The sequence below is a fragment of the Ranitomeya imitator genome, chromosome 7 (assembly GCF_032444005.1).
Source record: "Ranitomeya imitator isolate aRanImi1 chromosome 7, aRanImi1.pri, whole genome shotgun sequence".
NCBI classification, from domain to species: domain Eukaryota; kingdom Metazoa; phylum Chordata; class Amphibia; order Anura; family Dendrobatidae; genus Ranitomeya; species Ranitomeya imitator.
The window spans coordinates 45,199,720-45,226,260 of NC_091288.1; the positions used below are offsets into that span (position 1 = coordinate 45,199,720).

The 26,541-nt window shown below is 41.0% G+C and overlaps 1 protein-coding gene across 1 annotated transcript in view; it reads right to left on the reverse strand.

Moving 5' to 3' along the window:
• The window catches only part of OLA1 (Obg like ATPase 1), a 216,206-nt gene that overhangs the window by 99,312 nt on the left and 90,353 nt on the right, over positions 1 to 26,541 (reverse strand). Inside the window, exon 5 of the mRNA XM_069733169.1 lies at positions 12,239 to 12,414. Within this exon, the coding sequence (XP_069589270.1) occupies positions 12,239 to 12,414 (176 nt within the window). The remainder of the gene's footprint in view (positions 1 to 12,238; positions 12,415 to 26,541) is intronic.

A 26,541-nucleotide genomic window follows, 5' to 3' on the forward strand; every position in this document is an offset into this window, starting at 1 on the left:
AGGTTTTCCTGTATCCTAATTATTAGCTTGAAAACCAGAATCAGAAAAATGTCCGTTGAGGACGGTTCCAGCGCACAATAAGGTGGGCTGCGATGGCGAGGTGGCATGCTTCAAAGCGTTCTGGAAGCAATAAACAAACACCTATTAACACAGACGGCAACGAGAATGTGGACAATGAAGGGAGACCTTCAATCAAAAGCCAAAGCAAGAGATACAGAGATGATTGTTGGCAAGGGGAGATCTCGGAAATGATAGCCGCTGTGCCAAGCATCCCTTTATATATAAGCTGCACCCCCACCTCTACTTTTTTTTTTGCCAAAAATTGTTTGCCTGCCTCCTTCCGCCACCCGCGCCTGTAAAAACCGAGCCGTGCCAATGCCTCCATTACACAATGGCAAGAGGTTTGCTCTGCTGACCCCAAACCAGCTGCATTCAGGCTCGGAACATCCTAGTACATGGTACATCCTAGTGGAGGGGATTTTATGAAATCACATCTCCACTACGCGTACAGAGACGCAGGTGGTAAACCTGCGTATACGCACATGCGGCGCGTCTTTATAGACTGCAGAATGTCTATTTATCTTGCGGAGACGCTCAGTAATGTAACGGTGGCAGCTAGGAAGGTCCGGGGAACTTGACGTGAATTTTTTGGGGGAGTAAAGAAAAAAAAAAGACAAAGACCATAAATAAAGCATAATAAAAAATGTGAGAAAGGTTTTCCTGTATCCTAATTATTAGCTTGAAAACCAGAATCAGAAAAATGTCCGTTGAGGACGGTTCCAGCGCACAATAAGGTGGGCTGCGATGGCGAGGTGGCATGCTTCAAAGAGTCCTGGAAGCGATAAACAAACACCTATTAACACAGACGGCAACGAGAATGTGGACAATGAAGGGAGACCTTCAATCAAAAGCCAAAGCAAGAGATACAGAGATGATTGTTGGCAAGGGGAGATCTCGGAAATGATAGCCGCTGTGCCAAGCATCCCTTTATATATAAGCTGCACCCCCACCTCTACTTTTTTTTTTGCCAAAAAATTGTTTGCCTGCCTCCTTCCGCCACCCGCGCCTGTAAAAACCGAGCCGTGCCAATGCCTCCATTACACAATGGCAAGAGGTTTGCTCTGCTGACCCCAAACCAGCTGCATTCAGGCTCGGAACATCTTTCTCGGCAGGAAACCTAAAGGCTTTCTAGCTCGTAGGCTACTGTGCATTCAGGAGTAGTAACTGCAGGAAAAGCCCAATGTGCTTTGTTTCAGTGGCCTTTCTTCACAAAAAGATTAATCGTCTGTGAAATGGAAACTGCAAACAGCAAGTGACACAAAGTGATCCCTCCGAGCCTTCCCTGATCAGTTTTGCCGTTGTATATCTCAAAGCCGCATGTGGTTAGGTCCTCGGAACAAGCAGGTGTTAATCAAAAAGTCTGCTCCGAGGGGTCAAGCTTGCCCCCTTAAGAAAAAAAAAATGCCTATTTTAAAGAGCGGAGGTGAGCTTTGTTTATGGATAAATCATGATCTAAATGTTCTACTATATTGGGGGTGGGGGCAAATGGCACAAATAACTTTTTTTTTTAATTATGGATTTATTCTAAAATATACTAAAAAAAATGTGTATTCTATAAATACTTTTTTTTTTTCTTATTGAAGATTTTGCTTTCTGCCACATCAGAAAAAGAGATGAAAAAAAAAAACAGAATAAAAGAAAAGTTCCAATAGCATAGCTAATTTGCTACACCCCGGGAACGGGGGCTCCCCACGGATTTTAACAAGTAAGGGGGATTGCTAAAACTTTTTTTTAATGAAATCCAACACGTTCTACCTAAAAGAATAATCACTTTTTACTCTCGCCGTTGCAAATTTTCACTCGCAAAAATGTTTTAAAAGTGGCTAATGTAACACCGTTTCCTACGAGGAGAAGATCAAAGTGCTATATTACAAATGCATTATGATTAAAAAAGCACTGTGCAGCCCGGCTATTAAATGTTCTTTAAACCCTAAAAGGCTTCCCATAGATCTCCCTTGGCACTGCATATACAACCTTTGACAAGTAATGTAGACCATTTTTATTCATTGCCTAAAATTGTAGGCAATTATGTGCGTCACACTGGCCACCTGCAAACTCTGAATGCCTACTCCGGTTGTCAGTGCTCGGAAGGGGAAAAAAAACCCTAATGTCGCAGGGGATTAATCTATGGAGAGAGTCCTCTTTAATAGCTTCAGCAGGTGAAATGGCCCAGCTGGTTACTGCGATGAGTGGCCAGGAGCAGCTTATGTGCAGACATGCAACAAGACTTCACATACGAAGGGGAAGACAAGAAAAAAAAAAACTAAACAAAAAAATTACAAAAAAAGTCACATGCACGGAAATATGTCAACATTTGCTGCTAAAAAAAAACCTGGAATAAATTTTTAACTAGCACATGGCAGGTTAAGTCATAAGTGCTCAAAATATATTTCATTACTTTAACATCCCCATTAAGGATTGTTCACACGTTGCAGATGCAATGCTTTTTTTTTTTTTTACAGGCAATCGTGCTTTTACAATACAGCGTCAAAAAGCATTGCGCTTCTAGATAAGTGAGCATTAGTTTAAAGGGGTTGTCTGGGTTGAGAATAAGCTATATCCTATGCACAGAATAGGTGGCAACTTGCCGATTGGTGGAGGTTCGACCGCTAGGACCCGCAACGATTAACAGGATGGGAACTATTGTTCTCTGTTAGAATGAAGGGGCAGAGTGCGCGCTCGAGCGCTGCTCCATTCATTCCCCCATGGGAAAAGGCTGAACGCAGCTCCCCATAGGGAATGAACGGAAGGCCGGTCTGGTGTCCGACCTGCCGCTCTAGTTTGTAACAAGGATTTGAGACCCTCGATCTGCTGATCGGTGCGGGTCTCAGAGGTTGGATTCTCACAACCCGAAAGTTACCACTCATCCTGCAGATAGGTGACAGCTTGTTTTAACTGGGCAACCCCTTTAAGGGTATGTTCAGACAACACATTTTTCATTTGGAAAGAAAAATCTAAAATTGATATTCAAGGGGATTCACTACCAAAGTCTGTGGCGGACCCCCAGAATTCTGCTGCAGATTTGCCTGCTGACACGCAGCAGTTCCGCACGCAGATTGTTTCCATTCCATAAAGTTAAGCTGCATGTGTCCGCGCAACTTCAATATATCATAAATCACTTTTTTTTCTTTGCAAAAACTTTAAAAATGGATTTCCCATTGAAATTAACAAGAGGTGGTTTTGTGGGCAGAAATCTTATGAAAACTCATAAGAAACCCTTATGAAAAAGATTTCCTCTACTTCGGACAATTAGGTACAGACATGTGACAATATCACAGTACCACTTCATCAATTCACCGTTACCCTATGGGAAAAAATGCAGAAAAATAATCTGTGCAAAAATGTTCTTGTAGTTGCATTGAAAGCCTGTGACACTGTGCAAAACTGACAATTAGGGCAGGTTTGTTTTTTTTTAGCTATCATACCATGTTCACATTCAGCATCGTTTTGCTGCGGTTTTTTTTTATGCATCTGCAAAAAGCTGCTTTTTACTGTACCAGCAAAAGCGATGAGATTTCAGAAACGTCATGAACACGTTTGTTTTTTCAAGACTATACTTAAAGGGAACCTGTCACCCTGAAAATCGCGGGTGAGGTAATCCCACCGGCATCAGGGGCTTATCTGCAGCATTCTGTAATGCTGCAGATAAGCCCCTGAGGTTACCTGAAAAAGGAGAAAAAGACGTTAGATTATACTCACCCAGGGGCGGTCCCGCTGCTGGTCAGGTCAGATGGGCGTCTCTGGTGCGCTGCGGCGTCTCCCATCTTCATTACAAGACGTCCTCTTCTGATCTTCAGCCACGGCCGGAAAAGTCAGAGGCCCGGCGCCTGCGCACTGCAGTACTTTGTCTGCCCTCAACAGGGCAGGCAAAGTACGCCTGCGCCGGAGCCGTGGCTGAAGATCAGAAGAGGACGTCATGGAAAGAAGATAGGAGGCTCCGCAGTGGACCGGAGACGCCCATCCGACCTGACCAGCAGCGGGACCGCCCCTGGGTGAGTATAATCTAACGTCTTTTTCTCCTTTTTCAGGTAACATCGGGGGCTTATCTACAGCATTACAGAATGCTGCAGATAAGCCCCTGATGCCGGTGGGATTACCTCACCCGCGATTTTCGGGGTGACAGGTTCCCTTTAAGAATGGCAGCGATTTTGAAATCTGTAGCATGTCCATTCTTTTGGCATCGATGCACCAATAAAAAGCAATGAGAAAGTGAAAAAAAACAAGCTGCAAAAACTGCAAAGTTTTTGGTGAGTAAAATTAAAGTTACTAAAGCACACGCGTAATCCTTACCCAAAAAAACACTGCAAAAATACAGCGAAAAACGTACGCTTGGAACGCCATGTTTTTAGTGCCAAGGGGACAGGTTTTGGTTGTAGAAAAAAGAAAAGTAGCAAAAATGCTGGGTGGGGACAGAGCCTAAAAGAAAAATATCAATGAACAGAATTAAAGAGAGTCTACATATCTATCTATGGTAGGAACCGCTCAAATTATTCAGTAGGAGCATTTCCAATATCAAGCGGGCATATGTCAAGCCTCTCAAGTGCTGACTAAGGTAAATAAGAAGCCAACACTTGATTCCAGTGTCATTTCTGAGGCCTTGAGGAACTTTATTACATGAAATATACTCAAAAAGTGATATTGGTGTACGTGATGTGCAGCATATTTAGGAAGGAAATGCGCCATTTTTTATTTGGGACTGTGACATGTCCTACATGATATTGGCTTACCGGTATGAGAGTTATGAAGAATTCTAAGAAAGAGGAGACTCTTATTCTATGCGTGACTTAGAACCAATCAAAGTACAAAGAAGAGTAAAGACCGCTACAGACATTAGATGAAGGCTGGCAGAACCAGCCTAATTTGGGTAGAGTGAACGGCCATCTCATAAGTGTGGGGTTCTCCTGACTCACAACCACCCAACAGATGTTGTTGGGAAAGAGAAGGATTGGGCTCTTGGGATTTATACGGCCCACCACTTTTTATTTTCATGGATAGTAAGCTCGTGTCAGAAGTGTCTGGCAGCAGCTTTCCCCTTTCTCTTTTTCAACTCACGGACACTCATTTGAACCAAGTGTTCATATGTACGAGACACTTGGGAGAGATAGCTGTCAGCCAAAACATTCGCTTGGCAGATATCTCATGTGCATGGACAGCTTAAGGCAGGGAGAAAAATGGGCCAATCTATTACCGATTGAATATAAAAAAATACAACTTAAAAAGTACAAGACTGCTGGAGAGAAGTTCAGTAAAATATATAAGAAAACAAAATAGTCACAAACGCATAGTAGAACAAACTTTATTTGGATGTTTTATGTTTTTTTTCTAGCTTTGCACTTTTTTTATTTTGACCAAAACCAATGAAACACCAGGGAATGGTCTCCTTTGAGCATCGTTGACTTGTTGTCAATTTCTTATATTTTGCGATTATACAAAGTGGTCATGAAAACACGGTCCAAAAAGAGAAAAGTAAATTCCAGCTCCTTAAAAAGCAAGACTTTATTGAAGAAAGATAAAATTAAATTCCATCTGTAAGGATAAAATGGCAACGTGTTTCGAACGCACTCCGGCGGTTTTTGTCTATTTTATTCTGCCATATGGAATCCAATTTTATCTTTCTTCAATGAAGTCTTGCTTTTTAAGGAGCTGGAATTTACCTTTCTTTTTTTGGATATACTACATTTGGTCATTATAGAGCTCCCTGCTCCTGCACGCCTTGAGTTGCAGCGGTGAGCTGGTCTCAAAAACCTTTTTTTTCCAGTATGTGAAAACACCATAATTGACACATGTGAATGTGCAATCTCCCAGTATCACAGATTACATTTTAAGTACCGTATAAGAAAACCATGACACCTTTTTTTTCTCCTGTTACGAGGTTGGACCTCGATATTTGCAGGTTTTGAACACTCCAGAAGATATGAGCACGTTCCAACGTCATCAATGCAGCTCACCTCCTGATTCGGAAATGAGCGGTGCCAGGGTTTGTTGCATCTTCTATCCTCCCTCAGGAGCGCAACGCTCCCTTGCCTCCTGACAATCTGCTTGCTGGGGGAACTGTGTGCTCCTGAAGATTGACAGCATGGTCATGCTGCTGGTCTAAACTGTGCTGCCTCCCAGGCTGCAAGCAGAGGCAGTTTTGCACAGGGGGACTGAACCTGGTTAGATCCTGGGATCTAGCCAACTTCAGAGGTGCGCTCGCAGGCTCTCTAGGGCATAGAGTCGGCAAGAGGCAACTGGCTAGGCAATGGCAGCGCTATGGCTGATAATCACAAAAAAAACAAAAAACTTCAATTTAGATTTGGCTATAGGTAATAGTAGCATTTTGGCTTTTATTAAATCTATAGAATTCCTACCTAGGAATATATCTGATTAGTCACCACGGTTAATGGTGGGGGAGAGGAGGTGAGGGCGGGCTCTTGGGAAGGCCTATTTGGCGTCTACATCCTTATTGGCTGTAAGTCATTCAAGGGTCCTTCCCATCTAGTATCTTGGAATAGTTGGGTAACAATGAGGGAACAGTCGGGGGGACTGTAGTGTGGGATGCGATGAAGGCTTTCATTCGGTGCATTTACATAAGAGAAATCAGCAAAATAAAATCCAAAACATGGGAGAAATCACAGGAACTGCAGCAAGAGGTCATGATGCGAGAGGCCAACTATATAGAAAATCCATCGGAAACTAATAGGAACCAGTGGGAGTCATCTCAGAGGAACATGACGGATCATCTAATGGGGTTGGCGTCCCAGGGGCGTATCTTCACCAATAAAAAATATTATATTGAGGGGGATAGTGCGAGACATTTTCTGGCAACAATAGTAAAGATGCAAGAAGGGTCTGCACATAAAAATAAACTAATATCAGCAGAAGAGGAAATATCAGATATCTTATCCACATTAAGGACATACTATATAGAAAGATACAAGTCTAAATCAACAGAGCAAGACGATGATCTATCCCTATACTTCGGCAGTATAAAGCTTCCACGACTGTCCGTAGATTCTAGTATGCTCTTGGACAGGCCACTAATGGCAGAAAAGTTAGAGGAGGCAGTGCGTAAACTCCAAAATAAAAAAGCTCCGGGGTCCGATGGTATCCCAGGAGAATTCAGCAAAGAATATGGGAAGATATTGTTACCAGAGCTTTTGAGTTTTTTTGAGGAGGGCGAATCGGTAGGAAGATTGCCCACATCTATTAATGAAGCAATTATTGTTCCAATTTTGAAACCGTGGAAAAAGTCCTGATTTCCCAGAATCGTAACGTCCAATATCCCTACTCCCTGTAACTATTAAAATATTTGCCCAAGTACTTACCAATAGGTTAAATAAAATTCTAACGAAGTGATCCATGAAGACCAAACAGTATTTATGCCCAACAAATCTACGGTTATCAACATTAGAGGCCTATATCTTAACACACAGATGAGTAATAAAAATGCTGGAAATAGAGCAATAATATCCACCGAGGTTAAGAAAGCTTTTGATGGCGTTGAGTGGATTTATGGAAGGTATTAAGCAAAATGGCATTTGGTCGTAAGTAAATTGGGTCAAAATTGGGTCAAAATTCTCTATTGGTCACCGTCTGCTAGATTGAGAGTAAATGGTCGATTGTCGATGCCATGCGAGTTGGGCAGGGGTACACGACAGGAGTGCATTAAATATCTCGGTGTGGTGGTCTGTACAAATACGGGGACTATATAGCGTTAAAGATTAACCCCTTACTAGATAGATTTAGATCCAAAATAAATGCGTGGTGTAAATGACCTCTGTCTGTGATAGGTAGGGGGACTCATTAAAATGATTTTGATGCCATAATTGCTGTATTTGCTTCACAATTCCCCATGTTGGATCCCTCCTCCCATATCCCAAAAGGCACCAGCATTGTTCAGAGAACTGAGATGGTGTGCGTGAAAAGCAAGGATAAAACTGCCACTTCAAAGGGACAAAACAGAGAGGTTTGAAGATTCCAGACCTATGGATATATTTTATAGCTTCACAGATGCAACATTTTCATGGGTGGGAAAAAAAAGACAGTATGGGCAAGAATGATAGACTGGTCTTTCAAGACAAAAAATGGGTGCAGCCCATATGCGTACTGGAGGTTGGCACTAAGTACACAGACAGACCCCGACCTTAGCAATGATGTATAAGGTGTGGGACAGGGGGAAGACACTGTTGGGGATAAGGGATAGCACATTACGGCAAAATCAGCAATTGATGGAGTTTTATAAGTGACTGGTTTCAGAGTTTGGGAATCAAGGGGAATTCAGACTTTAGATCAGTAAATAGAAAATGGAACATTTAAAATCATTAAACTACACCAAGGGTTTGGATTTCTTAATGGCCTCTTCTTTCAATACCTACAACTTAGGCGTGCATATCTGACTCAGTTTAACGCTGCGACACAGGATATCTGGAAAAATAGCGGTGGCAATCAATAGCCTCAATAGCAGTGGCAAAACACACAACCGGTTTACTTTAAAAAAAAAATAAAAAAAAATCTATGAGCAACTTCTCAGTCTCGCTTGCTCATTGAATTTTTTTTTGTTTATTTTGGGCTAAGGAGTACAGATGGGCAAACCTGAACAGTAAAGTTCGGCGTCCGTACCGGACACCGAACGCGGACTTCACCAAGAAGTCCGTGTAACTGTTCGGGTTCGGCTGCCCGAACACCAGGTGTTTGCTTGCATAACAACGCGGCAAACACCGCTTCTGATCGGTGGTGAAATCATCACCGCCAGTCAGACAGCTGCAGTTCCCACGCTGTGAAAACAGCGTGAGCCAGCAGCTGTGATCGGAGGTATAAAATTTTCCTCCAGTCATTGGTGTCAGCTGATGGGAATACTGCTCCCATCAGCGGACGCCTGCTGCAGCTAATCATTGTGAGAGCAGGAGCAGCTGATGGAAGTATTCATCAGCTGGCTCCTGCGCTGCAAAAAAAAAAAAAAAAAATTTATAATAAAAAAAAAAAAAAAGCATGGGTTCCCCTGTATTTTTGATAACCAGCCAGGCAAAGCTCACAGTTGGGGGCTGCAACCCTCAGCTGTCAGCGTTAGCAAGGCTGGCTATCAAGAATAGAGTTGTCCCCACGCTGTATTTTTTTAATTATTTAAATATATTTAAAAAAAAACGGCGTGGGGTCCCTCCTCATATTTTTGCAAACAGCCTTGCTAAAGTAGACAGCTGGGGGCTGGTATTCTCAGGCTGATAAGGGGCCATGGATTTTTCCCCTCCCAGTCTAAAAATAGCAGCTCACAGCCACCCAGAAAAGGCGCATCTATTAGATGCAACAATTCTGGTGCTTTGCCCACCTCTTCCCACTTGCCTGTAGCGGTGGCAAGTGGGGTCATATTTGTGGGGTTGATGTCCCCTTTGTATTGTCAGGTGACATCAAGCCCACGGCTTAGTAATGGAGGGGTGTCTAATACTAATTCTATAGTTGTATTGTAAATAAACACAGAGTCAGAATAAAGTCTTTTAATCGAAATAAAACAAAACACACTTTTCCATTATTATTTAAAAATAAACACAGTTATACTCAATTAACACCTAATTCAACTGAATCCCTCGTCTCCTGTAATAAAACTAAAATAAGAGACAATAATATCCCTCATTTCTCAGTCATTCTGTCCCACGCCGTAATCCATGTCTGGGGGATAAACAGTTTTCAACCTGGATTGTGCCAAGATGCAACTGTCCAGGCTGAGAACCACTGGTGACTGAACTGCTCGCAGCCTCAGTGACTAGTGGTGACGTCATCGAGGTTACTGCAGGTCACTGAGGCTGCGTTCCCAGATGGCAAATGAACTGCGGTGACCTCAGTGAGATCCAGGCTAGCACTGTGAGAAAGTCTCACTGTGCAGAGGCGAGTTCACCGCAGTTCACTGGGAGAGTTTTGACAACGGTGAATTTGAACTGCCGCTTCTGCTCTCACTGTTATTAGTGGCAGTAGGAGTCGGCTGATGGGAGCAGTAGTCCCATCAGCCGACACCAATGACTGGAGGTCAACTTTATACCTTCGAACATAGCTGAGCGTTCACGCTGTCTTCTCACAGTGTGGGAACCGTGGCTCTCTGTGGTGTTTGCTGCGCTGCCATGCACACGACAACGTGGCAAACACTGGATGTTCAGGCTCCCCATTTAAGTGACTGGTATCTTGGTTTGGGTCCTGTTTTGGTCCGCAAACTTTTTGTAACTGTTCAGCCGAACCTGCTAGACCCTAACATCCAGATGTCCGCCCATCTCTACTAAGGAGTCCAGTAGGCAGTTTTGTCAGTGACTGACAGCCTTCCCTACATAAGAATGCATATAGAGAAAGTTTGCACCACTGATTAGGACCGCCTACTGGACTCTTAAGTCCAGAATAAGCGAGGATTTTAATAAATTAAATTTGCTCCCCACACACCTATATATCAATCTGCTGCCCATAGACATACATGTACAATAATAAAACAGGTTATCTTTATTAACCTATAAACATAGGATTAACAAAGACCTCCCGTTTCCCCGATAGGGGCCCAAATGGCAGATAATTTTATCACTATCCAATGGACAACAGAAAGTTCAAGGTGGGATCAAAAATTCGGACAGGAAACACAAATAGAAAGTCCCGTTTTGTTTTCAAACTTTAATTAAAAAAAAAAAAACGGAATTTCAAATTCTTTACAAATTCACTAAAATGTTCTTTGTCATAACCAAAAAAAAGAAAGTTTTTTGAAATACAGGAAAAAAAACACTTTACATCCTATTAAATGTCACTGGCTATAAATATTCACCTAGCTGACATTGAATAATCAGAGGCATCAACAAGATAACCTTAAAAAGTGATCTGAACATTACATTGAGAGAGGACTTGTGGAAGCTCTTTCATTAGCTCATCACCGTGACCTGAGGTTGGAAGCAGAGAAAGCATCTTCTCTCTAATGACTTTAAGTACAAGTGGCCTTTGACCAGCGATCATGTTAAAACACAAAGAATAATGAACTTCTTCTGTATTTCAACTTGCTATAAAGGATAAAAAGGCGTGCGAGCCCACATGCATCTTGTCTCTTTTTTTTTCTTTAATATATAAATATATTTACACATGGATTTTCAGTATCTTTTTTCATTAATATATACTGTATATATGTGCGTTATATATATACACTTTATATAAGTATGTGTGTACATAAATATGTAAATATATAGTTTTGCTGTAAGGATCAAAAGCATGTGAGCCCACATGCATCTTCGGTGTCTTTATTTCTCTAATACATAAATATACAATATATATGTATGACTATATATACACGTAATATAAATACCGGTATATAGCTTTGCATGAGATTTTATATATATATATATATATATATATATATATATATATATATATATATATATATATATATATATATATACACACAATATATATATATATATATATATATATATATATATATATATATATATACACATACACACACAATATATATATATATATATATATACATACAGATATATATAGATAGATATATAGATATACATATATATGTGTATATATATATACATACATACACACACAATATTGTAATATATATATATCTCATATATATATATATATATATCATATATGAGATATATATATATATACAGTATATGTGATAAATATATATATATACACAGAGAGAGAGAGAGTTATTTTACAATATACAGTGTACATTGTGTGTATATATATATATATATATATATATTCTCATGCAAAGCTATATATTTATATTACGTGTATATATACTCATAGATATATATATATAAAACAGGAAAAAAATAAAATGAATAATATGTGTGTGTGTGTGTGTGTGTATATATATATATATATATATGTGTGTGTATATATATATATATATATATATATATATATATATATATATATATATATATTTTTTTTTTTTTTTTTTCTGTTTTAAGCACAAACATTAAAATTTCGATTTTCCAAAAAGACAGTACTCCAAATTATGGCAGTAAAATAAAAAATAAAACATTCAGGAGTAGTTTATTCTCTTATGAACATGCAACTTTTCGGCTCCCAAATATGTCTGAGCTTATATAATTGTAATTTTGTAAGTACCGTAATTTTAATGTAAAAAAAAAAAAAGAAATACAAACAAAATCAAGATAAACCTCTTACTCTTGCAGTTGGTACTACTTACATATTCTGGCTTTAACTTCTTGTCTCCTCCTCGCACGGCTACTTTTTCCAGCTTATCTATGGCGGCTGCAATGGCTTCTTCATCTTTTAGGCGGAGCTCCTCGTGGATAATCTCAATGTCCCGCACTGGGTTGACACTTCCTTCGACGTGGATGATATCATCGTCATCAAAGGCGCCTAGGGAAAAAAGGAGAAAGTAAAATTTTAAAAATAAAATTCCAAATATGCCGAACATATCGAGGTTATCATAAAAAAAAGGCTGGGATTAGGCACACAGTCTCCACTTTCGTGCACATATCCATAGGACACATTTGCATTCTTCAACAGTTGACCTGTTGAAGCGCAACGTGAAACGATCGTCGTCTGTATTTGCTCCAGTGTTTTCTCTGCCTGCTGTTGGTATGATGATGCCACAATAAAGGATTTTGTTGCACGGGACGGTATGCGCCAATCCGCTTTCTTTTCTATGATTATCCATAATATATTACAACGTTGCTTATTTTCATATATACCATTGATTTATTAAATAAAAATTAAGGTTATGGCTACTCTTTAAGTATGTCTTCATTATGTTTTGTTTTTTTTTGTTGAAGAATCAATTCCCACGGCTTACTTAAATTAAAAAAAAAGTAAAAGCCTCCAAATTAAATTAGACAAGTAGATAAATTCCACCAATGATAATACTTTTAAAATGAAGATGATTATTATCAAACATATAGGAAAACAAAGCTGATCAGACTGTCCTTAGAATGAGCACCAAGTTGCTTTCTGATGGGTAAAAACAAAACTATCAAAAGCCCGGAACAATCCAACCAATCGTAAGACTGGGTCATATCCTACAGTATATGTGTAATAATTAATAATATATACAATAACTGGTGTCCTCAAAATTGGTGTTGAGGCCACTTACAACAATACCAGCTACTAAAGTGGCCATATGCAGAAGAAATAGTAGCAAAAATGAACAATTAGCAAAGTAAATAATCGAGTCAGGGAGCAGTGAAAATTTAAGTTTTGACAAAGCACCAGCACAGTAAAGTGGGGATAATACCACGAGCAAGAGCACCGACACTAAAAAGAAAGAGAGAACTTCTTCAAAGGCCAATGCTGTATTCCAGTGACCTTGAAGAAGTCATTTTTATCCCTGGACATGGCTAAAGATTAGATTGTAAACTCAGTTGGGCAAGGAATCTGTGCCGCCACCATTCGGTGTATAAAAATTTTATGCGCTATATAAAAGCGCTTTATTATCGTCGTAATTATTACATTTTGCTCAGTTCTTGATTACTTGCTAACTGTAAACTTAATTACCAATAGGTGACCAGCACTTTGGTGCGACTGCTCAATGTTCCTTCAGTGGCGCGTCCTATAACGTCTCCCTGAAGTTGTGCCTGGCGTCAGTAATGATCAAGGGCGCATCAGAAACAGCGTCATTAAAGGGGATGTGCACAAACATGTTACGACACAATTGTCACATTTTTCAATTGAATTGAACCCTATCCAAATTATAAATGAGGGAAGGAGCTGGATAGAAAAAATTATTTTTTAAGAATAATAATAAAAAAAGCCTGCTTCACATCAGACTTATATGAATCCGTGTTTGTGTCTGTATTAGACGTAAACCCTAATGTTACCAACAGCAAAATGTCTTTCATTTGGCCTAAGTAGACTCCCTTACATCCAGTGCATTTCTATCAGCACAAAATGACTGTTCAAACCAAGCACAAGCACTCAGTACACCCTTGGAGTGGCCAAACAGTTCTGTGCCCTTTCTCATCTACTTCCTTTGCATCCCGGCCCGCTATAAGCTTGATCGACAGCTCTGGCTTTAAAGAAGCCGGAAAAGGGCAGAGATTGAAGGAAAGCAAGTAGGCACACTGAATACCTGCGCCAGGTTTGAACAGTGATTTTGTGATGACAGGCTGCCTTTAAAGAGACCTTGTCACCAGGTCAAGAGTGACCAGTTATTGCTCTTATTTTGTCCCAATTTGCTTGGTCTATTAAATGCAGCAGATTTTCCATACAAAAAAATAAAAAAGTTGCGTTTATGCCATATGGGAGCATAGCTTAAGAGTGAACGCATGCAGGTTGTATTTGTTGTGGATTTGCACAGGTAAAATTCACAGAGGATTACAGTAGCCGGCAAGTGGATGAGATTTTACAAATTTCATCCATATGTCAAATACGTACCATGCTGCCGTGGAAATGCCGTTGGGTTTACTACTGTCAAGGCATACCGGTTAGAATACAACGCGTTTTCCGTCTGTTAGTGTAGGCCGCACAAATCAGCTCCGTATTGCACTACTAACGTTATGAATGAGTTATTAAAATTCAATCCTCATGTTGCGAAGAAAATCTGACCCTTTATAATGCAGGAGATGAAATATGCAGTACATAAAAAAAAAAAAAATCCACAGCAAAATTCACAGGATATCCGACCTGTCAGTAGAAGGGGTAAATCAGCAGCAAAATCTGCACGGAACACATACCGTTTTTGCTGCTGATTCACAGCAAGTTCTGCAGTAAATATTTTTCGTGGACCGCGAGAAACATCGCCCAAATCCAAATATTTATAATAATCTAACTCCTTTATCTCTTGTGCCAATTTTTTTTGTTTAGATTTTGTGAAAATTCACTGCAAGGAAAAAAACAAAAGTGCCGAGCTTTCAGAATGTCTGACTTATCAGAACTTTTTTATGGTTTTGATTTGGATAAGAAGTGATAAGGAAGCACCATTAGGGACACTTTCAGCACCGTGGATCTGTTTTGAGCTACTGTTTAAAGACCGGAAGATCCATTACACTGGCAGGAGCTTTAACTTTGTGTCTACAGCTGGAGGGAATGAATGACTATCAGAGGACCAGCTGCAGGAAAGGTGTCAGGAATCAACAACGTGATTTGGATCAGAGGAAAGAGGGGGGAGGGAAAACAAGCCGCTGATTCCCAGATGTATGGCTTCCCGTCATTAATCAGTAGATTGACAAGTACTAAATAAATACGGCTCAGAGTGACTCGTCCCCCCACTGCCTCGTTACTATGCACAAAAAGTTACAAGCAATGATCTGATCATTTCGGCGGGGTCTGAGTTTCCATGGGAAACCGGGATTGGCCTGAAATCATCTGGCAGACCTCTCCCCCAGCTTCAATCTACTTTATCACTGTGGTTTTGACCGTGATTAGATAATGAACCACTCAGACGCACAATTTACACAGCGGCTAATTTCATCGGCCTGATTTGAGGGTATGATTTTGAGGGGGCCATCAGAGAAGCTGGGGAAGGTACATTTGTCATCCGTGAGTGACAAGCGCTCACAATGCGAATAAAATGGTGCTGGCCCTTGTTAGGAGCACGCGCTATTAACACGCAATTTACAGTGCAGCCCAAGCCGTAATTTGAAATTGCAGACTGGAAGCGCGAGGGTGCAGCGGGCGGATATCCCTGGAGTACGCGGGCTGACTTCATGCACTTTTCATGACATGATGGGGCAACACGCTAACTAGACTTTATGCAAATGTGCCGGAAAAAGATAATCATTTCAATACAAGCAGAGAACGCGTATTACCTCCGGGATGGAATATATAAATCAGCGCTGATCATTAGATTATTTATACAGTCATTCAAAACAAACAACCTAAGATATCATTAAAAATAATATGGTAATTTTGGATCCCAAATTCCTGGGATAGAAACACACTAGCTTGCATCATATCCAGGCTAGGGATGAGCAGACTTGTGGAAGTTCAGGTTCTGGTACGTTGGACTAAAAGTTCTGTTTGGGTATCAGTTAGTGATGAGTGAATGTGCTCTAACCAAGAGTCTTCGGCGTGCTCAAAAAATATGCTCAAGTCCCAGCGGCTGCATGTCTCGCGGCTGTTCGACAGCAGTAACACATGCAGGGATTGTTGGTCGAACAGCCGCGAGACATGCAGCCACGGGGACTCGAACTTTTTTTTTGCGCACGACGAAGATACTTGGTTAGCACCCAGGCATGCTCACATAACACCTTATCCCAAGCACGTTAGTTCATCTCTAGTACCAGTACTATACCCGAACATTAACCTCATTGAAATGTATGTGGACACAAACTTAATTCTCTCCCTCAACATTGAAACGGACTTTCCGGGGGAAATCAGTGTTCTGACATTAAATGTCCAGTCCGAACTTTAAAGTTTGCTCATCTCTAATTCAGGCATGTATGTAAAGACCAACATGGGGCAATCATCACCCAAATTATCATTCTAGAATCTAGATCATTAGTCTTTGAAAACATGGCAGCGATCAGCCAACGAACGAGCGTGTTCATCTTTCATGCTGCTTAAATGATCGTCGCTAGCAGCACATCCTCCTGGAGGAACGATCTTCCGACAATATGAAAACTGGATGGGAAATGAAGGATTGTATTAAAGACCCCATAGAGTTTGCATCAACCCATGTAGAAGTGCCTTTAGAAGAACAACAATTGATTTGGTGAACGGTCGATTGGTGGCAGAAATGCGCCCCTGTAAATGCTCCGTGGCTATTCCTGCAGTTGTACTATTGCACAAGTTTCTTTTTGGTTATTCACACAATCTATCAATCATCCTAGAACGTGGGCCTTCGACATCAGGAAATCAGAGGAAAAGATACTTGTGTCCATTCCAGTTACTAAAGGGGTTGTCTAATCACTTTTCTTCTGGAGCACACAGCTCCTCTGTCTGCTGGCCGGGGGACGGTGCGCTCCTGCAGATTGACAGTTCGGACCAGCGGCATGGTTGCCTCAAGTGTTCGCTCTACCATGCAGCAAGCAGATGCAGTCCTGCCTCTGTAGCATCAGAGGAGCACAGGGATACTGAAGAGCAGCGCTTACAAGCTGCAGAGCAAACCTGAGCTCCATGCCTAGAAAACTGGCCAGGAACTCAGAAATGGCCAGGAACCTAGGCAATGAGATGTACAATACAAAAAAGAAAAAATCCCCCCATTATTGAGAACAAGAGGCAAATTGCGAAGTTGCTTGTTCTTACAACTTTTTACAATATTAGGTATTTAATAAATTGAGACAACTCCTTTAATGCTGCAGAATACAGCAGCACCTTTAAAAGAAGTTAGCAAAAATGAATCAACTTGCATTATTAGGTCTTTAGGAGATATGAGGTCATTCTCTACTGCCCTCGCCCCTTCTGCCAAAATTCAATCCTTAAGACCATAAAACGTGTTCTAGAGAGGGGATCTGGGCAATGGACCTTACCAGTCAGAAATTACAGACATTATCTGTGAATATTGCTTGTATTTTCAGAGGGCAAAAGGAAAGAGTTATTCTTAAGTAAAGAGTAAGCCAGTTCTGATCTGTGTTCGGATGCTCCATTGCAGATCTTGTAAAAACAAAAAACATGTAATTTTCTCTGGTAAAAGGATGGACACCATGAAGGAAACCGGACAGACCCTATAATGTCGAACAGGGGTCTGTTGGACTCTAATAGTGTCCCTCATAAGAAAGATCCGGCGCTGCTGTCAAACAACACAGATATGAAAGGAGCTTAGAAAACTTTTTAATAGTCAAGAAATGGAAAGAAATCTTGGAAAACCCCTTTAAGTCGGGTTGTAATGTTCATTTAAAGGGAATATGTCAGCACAGGTGCCAATAAAATAAAGCTTTTTTAGTTATAGCTTTTTTAAAAAAGATCTCATGGGCCAGCCTTGAGAAATCTAGTGTATAAAACCTTATGCAAATCAGGCTGGAAGTGCACTAGAGGCGTGACAGTGCACTTGCACAGCTTCTTCCCAGTACTTAGACCCACCCACAATGCACTTCCTGCTTGTATGCATATCGCTTTGGGTTCTTTGCTACAGTGATGACGTGCTGGTATACCCACATGATTGCTGTATGAGAAGTCTGAGGCCAGAGATTGGCTGCAGCGGTCATGTGGGTATAGGAGCACGTCATCCCTATAGCCGAGTAAACGATGAATGGCAGGGAATTTAACAATGTATATATATATTGATATATCATTCTTGTCATATTTTAGGAAAGTGATTTTTTTATACTGACGTAAACATTGTTTCACATGCGCCCAAACTGAACATAGAATAAGGACTAATTTGTATTGCTATACACGGAAGCTCTATGATAAATCTAGATTCTTTCTAGAGAATCTCTTCACAATTTATTAAAAAGTTAATCTTGGACAAAAATACATAAAATAAAATCCTTGTGTTCCTGAGAGTCTTCCATGTTCTAACCATGTCAAGATCTTATGACTGTATGTTATGTATTCATCTGAACAGAACCACTACACTTAGTTGCAGGCTATCATCAACCAATTCATTCTCTTGCTTGAAATCAAGTCATCCAATTACTCCTTGACTAATCAAGGCTGTTTTGGCTTTTTCCTTTTTTTTTTCCCCCCAAAGGTACTCAACAGCATAAACAGTTCACTTACAAGAAATGGAAAAGGGCTAATCAGCGGAATTATTGTTTTGACGCTGTAATTTGTGGCATTTAAATGTAGGCGCTGATTGGACTGAAAGTTTTATAATATTGCGTGGAGGACTAGCTGATACAAATATCAGATGGCCTTTGTCTTGAGCTGGACGAGATATCGTTTCGGAAGATTCCCGCGTGTGGGATGTAGCCCGGCACACAAAAATAGGCGTCAACCCAAAGTGGAATATATTGCACCGGGCGTTGCTCCTACTGTAATCGTTTACCTTCTTTTTCATGAGAATTATAAGAAATTGAATATGAAAAAAAATTGTAACCAAGCAGCAGTCTATCTCTATGGAGGCAACGTGTTTCTGCTTCGCTGGCATCTCGGGTACGTAAGACAAATCTCAGTGCTTGTATGACATTAGATCCAAGGAGTGTTGAGCAAAAAGTTTAGTAGGATCAGTACGACATCAGGCCTAGTAATCAGAAAAGATGAAAGGGATGCCAATAGGTAGGAAGAGGTTATCAGGGTTCTGGGCTGGTGGCCACAGGCAACCAATATAGTCGCCGGACTGGCGGAGTCTTTTTGCTCAATTCTAGATACACGATTGAGGTTTTGTTTCCACCATCAGATCGGCATCAATCTTATCTATGAATCGTTAGGTAGAGCAACACGGATTCATCCAAGATGGTAAAGCAAGTGTCCAGCAAGAGTCATGGACGGGTCTTACTCTAAGGGCGCAGTCAGACGGCCATACCAATTTGAGCGAGATCAAAACACAATGCACGGACTGGTAGGCGGCCCTCCCTACCCGAGCGTGACAGCTATATATATTTCTATGCAGCTGGACAGTCCTTGCACTGCTTTCTAATCTTGCAATGATTTATATGGCCGTCTGACTGCTCCGTAATTAAGGGAACTAGTGCAAGAGTCAGATACCGTAGTTAGGTCTCGTTTAGACCCATGTATTTGTCGGTCAGTGTGCTGTATGTGTGTGCAATGGAAAATACACTTACCCAATAATAATTTATGCATACCAGCAGATATCACAATGGAGAAAAAAAATAAGTAACAGTCTGGACTCTTTTTGACCATAACAGCGTTTGCAATAGAAGGTAGCTTCTGCCACCAGGCAAACAGGTGAAAAACCTCAGGCGTGACGTTCCTGTTTTATATTTTTTATATGGTCATTTTGAACATGGCCTTCATTGCAAAATTGTCTTACCAAGCATTCAGTTACACTACTGTGAAAGAGGTACCGGAAAATCCTGTTAATATTCTTACTAGCAGGGCTGTGGAGTCAGAGTCCATTTTGGTGGAGTCGGAGCCATGGAAATTGAGGAGTCGGAGTCGAAGGTTAGGCTCACCGACTCCACAGCCCTGCTTACTAGACCTCATGATCATACGAAAGAAGCGTGCAGAAGGATGTATGGAGGCACAAAGAGTCTCCGCACTCTCTGCAGCTCAGTACTATTATCCCCCGAGCATTGCTGGCATGGAATCCAGTGGAGCTTCAAGCCACAATTTTGTCGTTTGCTCCAACACAATTTTGTATTATTTCATTTTCAAGGGAAAGAAAACAAATGAGAGAGCTAGACTGTGGGAAAAAAAAGGGTTACTATGGGGAAGAAGAATGGCAGCAAAACTTGCCATGCGCAAAACTTGCTGCACACAACTTGCTACACTAACCTGTCACATGCAACTCGACACAAAAAGTTGCTACACGCATGTCGCCACACGCAACTCAACACACACAACGTGACACATGAAACTCGCCCTAAAACACACACAAGTCTGGTATTATCCTTCAAAAATAAAAATCTGATTAATAAGCAGACAAACTACAAGAGCAACAAATGTACCATATAGGAAATACGGCAGCTGTCAGTCACATGACCTGTCTATTATGTGTATGTGTGAGCTAATATATACAGCCAGGGGGAGGGCTTCCTGTTGGCTGGGGATTTATCAGGCTGCCAATTTAGCTTACAAATACTGAGGTAAAAATACTGACCAAATAACGTGTGAACGCGGTCTAATACAGGAGGAGATGACACACAGGTATATACTATATACAGGAGGAGATGACACACAGGTATATACTATATACAGCAGAGATGACACACAGGTATACACTATATACAGGAGGAGATGACATACAGGTATATACTATATACAGGAGGAGATGACATACAGGTATCTACTATATACAGGAGGCGATTACACACACACATATATACTATATACAGGAGGAGAGGACACAGCTATATACTATATACAGGAGGAGATGACACAGGTATATACTATATACAGGGGAGATGACATACATATATACTATATACAGGGGAGATGACACACAGGTATATACAATATACAGGAGGAGATGACACAGGTATATACTATATATAGGAGATGACAGGTATATACTATATACAGGAGGAGATGACACAGGTATATGCTATATACAGGAGGAGATGACATATATACTATATACAGAGGAGATGACACAGGTATATACTATATACAGGAGGAGATGACAGGTATATACTATATACAGGAGATGACATACAGGTACATACTATATACAGGAGGAGATGACACACGTATATACTATATACAGGAGCAGATGACACAGGTATATACTATATACAGGAAGAGATGACTTACAGGTATATACTATATACAGGAGGAGATGACACGTATATACTATATACAGGAGGAGATGACATACAGCAGGTATATACTATTTACAGGGGAGATGACATACAGGTGTATATTATATACAGGAGATGACATACAGGTGTATACTATATATAAGGGAGATGACAAACATGTATATACTGAGGTAAAAATGAGGGGTGTGAGGTGAAAATGAAAAGATGTGAGTGCAAAATGAGAGGAGTGAGGGAAAATAGTGGAGTGATTGGAAAATAGTGGAGTGATCGGAAAATGACAGATGTGAGGTCGAAATGACAAGTGTTGGGGGGGATGAGAGGAGTGAGGGGAAAATAAGAGGAGTGAGGGGGAAAATGAGAGGTGTAAGGGAGAAAATGAGAGATGTGAGGGGGAAAATGAGAGGGGTGATGGGAAAATAAGAGAAGTGAGGTGCTATAACTAACCACAGATTTTTACTATGCCCAGGCAACGCCGGGCTCTTCAGCTAGTATAAAATAAAATTGGACACAAGATTCCAAAATATCCAAAACATTTTATCTTCTGACAACATGAAGTATCAGATGATTTTATCTCAGCACTGATTAATATAAGGCATGCCACAAAACTTGTCAAACAAGGAAGGAGCCCTTAAAAAAATAAATTTTTAGGGATAAAAATTGTGGAATTATTTGGCAATAGTGTAAACGTTTCGTTTTTATACGCTGCGATCGTGATGCTAATCATCAAACCCAAAGCAAATGAGATAAAACCTCATCGTTTTTCTTCACATTGTTACCAGAATACACGCCTTTCCGCAATGCATGAATGAGGTCTAAAAAGAATGAAATATACAATATTAAAAGCTTTGTTCAGGCAATGTTCTAGGAATGTAGGCCCCTGTAGACATTCGATAAAACTTGACCAACCATCTAATGTTTATGGTGGTCTCATGACTGTCCACAAACAAATTTATATCAGGGGATATAAGAAATGGACGTTTGGAATTCAATCAGCTGATACTTTTCTTTGGCGGGAAGAGGAGGACTGACAGCGGCTTTCTCACAGAAGAACTCTCGTGCAGGCGTTCCATGTATGGGAGAGTCACGAGAGAGTCATAAGCCAAACGATCGTTCGGCCGACAGCTATTTCATGTGTTCGGCTAACCCAAGTCAAACACACACCATAAGGAATGAGTGAGCGTGCTCGGTTAGGGCGCTATCTGAGCATGCTCGGGTGCTAATAGTATTCGAGCACGCCGAAGATTCTCTATGTTCCAGTAGCCGTCGCGAGACATGCCGCCGCGGGGAATCGAACATAGTATTCGAGAACGCCGAAGATGCTCTATTAGCTCACAAGCATGCTAGGATAACACCTTACCAAAGACTGAACATGTACACAGCAAGTTGTTTTGACATTCCAGTGCATAAGTTGAATCTTTTTTACGCTTTTTTTAGTGCTTCTTCTCGGTGTAATCCGCCAGAATAAGATGACGTGTGCAAATACCCTTGAATTGTAATGAATTAATGTCACATCAAATCTAATGTGTACAAACATACTGTGAACACAACCTAACTGCTTTCCCCATTCTAATGTGTAGCCAACAAACCATTGGAAGTGACCTACTACAAAAATATCCATTTTTATTTTTTATTTTAGAAGCCATCATCATTAAGTATGGTATTTTAGCTACTGGGACCTGTTCAGACTAGAATAGCAAACTAGGGCTGGGAATTGTCAAATTTTGGGGTTCACCGTGTCAACTGTTGCATATTTGAAGAGCCTTTCTTCCTTTTGTTTTTCTCCAAACGTTTCCATTCAGCACTCGCCCTCTTCAGAGCTGCGCTCCTTCTACCCTTTACAATGCAGACTTTCCTCGAGTACGCGGCATCAGAGCCACTTCCTTAACGCCTTTGTTAGGTGCCACAGTCTTTCAAGTTTTGTCTCCTGCGAGCCCTCGTGAGTTGCAATCATTTGAGGGGCTAATTGTGGAGATTTATCGGCTTTTCTTATGCACAGAACACAGCTATTAACGCTGAATGGAGATGGTGTGAAGTATAGGTTAAATTGGGTGAAATTAAAGCAAATTACTCTTGGATGTGGAATTCGGAATATAGAGACCGCAAATGATTTGTAATTCTCCTTGAAGATCTGTCTTATCAAGTGCCAAACAAAAGGGGGAAAGTTACACGCTCCCCAATAAACTGTATAGCCAGGTTTATTGTACACAATTGGCGACGCAAAATGTTGTAGAAAAGCCTTAATAAACTCATGAGATCAAATGGGTCATATTGTAATCAAACGGGTCATATTTTGGCCAAACGTCACGTTTACACAATCTAATAAAAAGCCACGCAGGTTTTGATTTTACGTCCATTTCTCTTTTTAAGTCCTCGGTTAAGTCTTCGTATTTACCGAGATTGTTTTTTCCAAAGAAAGGGAGATGCATTTTATATGCGGCACCTACAAGAAGCCCGTAAAGGGAAGGTGGTCAACAGAAAATGGCCCATTGTTTAAATCCGATTTATATTTGGGTTTCGGTGTTATTTTTTAATCATTTTTCATATCACTATCTACGGTATTATTTCAAATTATTATTACGATATTATTCAAAAACTGACATTATTACACTGGCTCAAAGGCATGATTAACTTCATTATCCTGATGGGCACATGGTTGTTACATCACAGAAAGAAAAATAAGCCATACTTACCAAAAGTGAGTGGTCACAGAAACAATATACTGTACAGTACCAATATCACAGAGCAAATATTCTGAAGATTCATCCAGGCCGGTAATGTTGGTGGGGAAAAATAGGGGTTTTGTCCTTGAGTGGGTGCACTTGCATAGTACTGGGCAGCCAGTCTGATCTACTAGTATGGGTATAACCAATAGGCAGTAAGCCGGCATGGTGCACTACATGCATCAGTGCATGGTATACAAGCCTTATCCGAGTGCATTTATAGTATTAAGGAACCCCCTCGTTGGATGGCGGGTATAGGTATTCTTTTACTGCCTCCAAGTTATATCATTGAGGATTGTCTCCATCCTGCAGTACACTGGTACTGTAACCAGGTATTGGCCTTTTTCTGTGATGCACATAGACATTAGCGCCACTAGACTCACAGACCCTATTTATTTGTGTACACGCCTGAGCGTCTAATCTAAGCATGCTGTGATCCTGGCAAAGATTGTTGTAACGGGAGCAGGGTCAGAGGTGACATTGCCTATGGTGGAGCCTGTGTATGTACTGTATATAGAGATGTTATCTATCACACAAGAGGTGAGCAGTGACTGGTGGATCCTGTCTACTGTATAAAGATGTTACATTTTATACTAATCATGTCTGTGATTATAATGAGACTGCTGAAAAGACTTCTGTACTGAATAGGAAGTAGGCGTCTAGCAGAAGGCCTAATCGGGTGAAAAAGTGTCCCAGAGCTCTTATTATATACACACACATTGATAATGTGATCATTTTGATAATGTTTTACAATCGTCCAAATTATTATTTATTGTTATAGCGCCATTTATTCCATGGCGCTTTACATGTGAGGAGGGGTATACATAATAAAAACATGAACAATAATCTTAAACAATACAAGTCATAACTGATACAGGAGGAGTGAGGACCCTGCCCGCGAAGGCTCACAATCTACAAGGGTTGGATGAGAATACAGTAGGTGAGGATAGAGCTGGTCGTGCAGCGGTTTGGTCGATCGGTGGTTACTGCAGGTTATAGGCTTGTCGGAAGAGGTAGGTCTTCAGGTTCTTTTTGAAGGTTTCGATGGTAGGCGAGAGTCTGATGTGTTGTGGTAGAGGGTTCCAGAGTAGGGGTGATACACGAGAGAAATCTTGGATACGATTGTGGGAAGAGGAGATAAGAGGGGAGTAGGGAAGGAGATCCTGTGAGGATCGGAGGTTGCGTGTAGGTAAGTAACGGGAGACGAGGTCACAGATGTATGGAGCAGACAGGTTGTGGATGGCTTTGTACGTCATGGTTAGGGTTTTGTACTGGAGTCTCTGGGCAATGGGGAGCCAGTGAATCAATATTTATACACATATTTTGTATATAATATATATATATATATATATATATATATATATATATATATATATATATATATATATATATTTGGAAAATTGTAGAACATTATCAAAATGGTCGATCAAAACTATCACTTACATAACATGACATTTTCTGACTTGTTAATCCCTTTAGAGGAGTAAAATTGGTGGATGACACAGGGTAATGTGAGAAAGCGCAACATAACCATAGATGTTAAGATGTGCCCTGATGTGCTAAGTAAAGTCGGTCATACACATTAGATGGCTGTCGGGTGAATGATGCTTTGGCCAATCATTTGGTGGACAACCATCTCAGTCGGCCCTCCTCCTATACAGAGATGTCCTCTATCGGACGAGTGCTCCTGTGTTTGCTAAAAGGAAGATATTGATTAGCACAGCTGCTTATCTCAAGAAGACCAAAGCAATCGGCAGCCCAAAATTGGACATGCCTGATAGACATCTCAGTCGGATAGCGCCTCCATAGACACTGGGTGGCTTTCCGCTGAACTATGCTTTGGCCAATTGTTTGGCCGGCAGCCATCTCAGCTGACTTTCCCATACACAGAAGCACTCTATCAGAAGAGCATGCCGGTGCTCTAAAACTTGCCGACTGACACGGTGGGTTATCTCTACAAGAACAAGTCAACTGTCAGTCCAAAATCAGACATGCCCAATAGACATCTCAGCCGGCTGGTGCCCCCATACACGTTAGACTGTCAACCAAACCATCAATATTGGAAGATTCGACCTACATTAGACTAATGTGTATGATCACAAGGTCCTTTAGCAATGTGGTAATGAAAAACAATGATGGGAAATGTTAGATATTTACATTGCTCTACATGTCGTGTTCTCATACAACACATGGTATATTAACACAAGACATGGTAGCCACTAGATATGTGAAATAATAATGTTCGAAAAAGTGGGTGCTCAGTAGGTTGCAGCGCCCATGCCTGACTGCAGGTTGCAGCGCCCTTGCCTGACCACAGGTTCCAGCGCCCATGCCTCACCGCAGGTTCCAGCGCCCATGCCTCACCGCAGGTTCCAGCGCCCATGCCTCACCGCAGGTTCCAGCGCCCATGCCTCACCGCAGGTTCCAGCGCCCATGCCTCACCGCAGGTTCCAGCGCCCATGCCTCTCCGCAGGTTCCAGCGCCCATGCCTCACCGCAGGTTGA